Source organism: Neomonachus schauinslandi, chromosome 5 (assembly GCF_002201575.2).
Source record: "Neomonachus schauinslandi chromosome 5, ASM220157v2, whole genome shotgun sequence".
Lineage (NCBI taxonomy): Eukaryota > Metazoa > Chordata > Mammalia > Carnivora > Phocidae > Neomonachus > Neomonachus schauinslandi.
In genome coordinates this window covers 176459066-176460409 of record NC_058407.1, presented here as the reverse complement: position 1 = coordinate 176460409, position 1344 = coordinate 176459066, and the positions used below count along the sequence as shown (strand labels likewise).

At 64.6% G+C, this 1344-nt stretch overlaps 1 protein-coding gene across 1 annotated transcript in view; it reads right to left on the bottom strand.

The window, feature by feature from the left end:
• Window positions 1–859, bottom strand: part of LOC123324873 (endosome/lysosome-associated apoptosis and autophagy regulator family member 2-like) — a gene marked incomplete at its 3' end in the record, with an annotated part of 29418 nt that extends 28559 nt beyond the window's left edge. Inside the window, exon 1 of the mRNA XM_044915295.1 lies at window positions 816–859. Coding sequence (XP_044771230.1) covers window positions 816–859 — 44 coding nt within the window. The remainder of the gene's footprint in view (window positions 1–815) is intronic.
• Window positions 860–1344: the final 485 nt, after the last annotated feature.

Genomic DNA, 1344 nt, shown 5'->3' with positions numbered 1-1344 from the left:
TGCGTGTCTGTGTGTGAGTGTGCGTGTGCGTGCGTGTGTGTGTGTAAAGAGGGTTCATGCGGGGTGGGGCCACCCTGAGCAGGAGCAGGCTGATGAGGGGTCAGATTCCCAGTGGGCAGGTCATGTTCAAGGTCAAGGCTGGCTGCGTGGGATGGGGTGTGCGGGCGCTGCCCCTTCTACCCAAGGTTTATCCCGATAGCCCTGCAGGGATGGGTCACTGCATCCCGGGTGCAGGGCTGTGCACGCACAGGTCTGTGTCTGATCTGGTAGCAGCAGGGGGACTGGGCAGGAGGACAGTGAGGGTGGCCGGGCAGGGCTTTGATGCCTCCAGCCGGCTACCCGTCCCTGTCTTTGCAGAAGGCCACGGATTACCTCCCGAGGCGACTGGCGGACATGCCCTCCTCCCTGACAGAGGGGTTGACCCCACAGGCATCCCCAAAAACAAGTGCTGGGGATTGCCGGGCAAGACCTACAACACCACCCAGACCACTGTCCCAGGTGGTTGGTCACCGGACAGTGGTCCAGGAGCCGGAGCCCATGGAGACCGAGCCCGAGGGTGAGAAGGCTGGGGCTGGGTGTTTGTGGTGTGTGGGGATGGGTCAGTGCTGTCCCCACAGGGACGAGCCCCCAGAGGCTGGTGTGGGGCCAGGAGCAACGACTGGGCACAGAACACCCAGCGGGTGGACTGCAGTTGGGGAGACGTCCCCGTGAGGGCTCCTTCCTGGCTATGGCTTCTCTGGGAGGCCCTGGGCTGGGTTCTGTCTCCGCAAAGGCCCACGGAGAGCAGGCACGGGGGTGAGCTTTTCTCCTCTCACAGCTGCTCCACCACCTCAGGAGCTACAGCCGGCTCCAACTCCATCGGCAGCTCTGAAGGAAGGGGTGGTGCCTGCAGCGACTTCAGGAGGAGACCAGGAGCTGGCAGGTGACCCGGCACCCACCCACGGACAGCCTGACGCGGACCAGGAAGAACTGGCACCTGCCCCTGACCCAGCTCCTGCTACTGTTCCTGCCCCTGACCCAGCTCCTGCCCTGGATCCTGCACCTGCTACTGCTCCAAACCAGCTCCTGCCCCTCCTCCTACCCCTTCCCCTTCCCCAGCTAGAGCCACTGCCCCTGCCCCTGCCCCTGCCTGAGCTCCTGTTCCTGCTCCTTCTCCTGCTCCTGTCCCTGCCCCTGCCAAACTCGCTGCCCCTGCCCCTGCCCCTTCCTGGGCTCCTGTTCTTCTCCCTGACCCTGATCCTGCCCATAACCCTACCCCTGCCAGACCTGCTGCCCCTTCCCCTGCCCCTGCCTGAGCTCCTGTTCCTGCTCCTTTTCCTGCTCCTGCTTCTGCCCCTTCCCCTG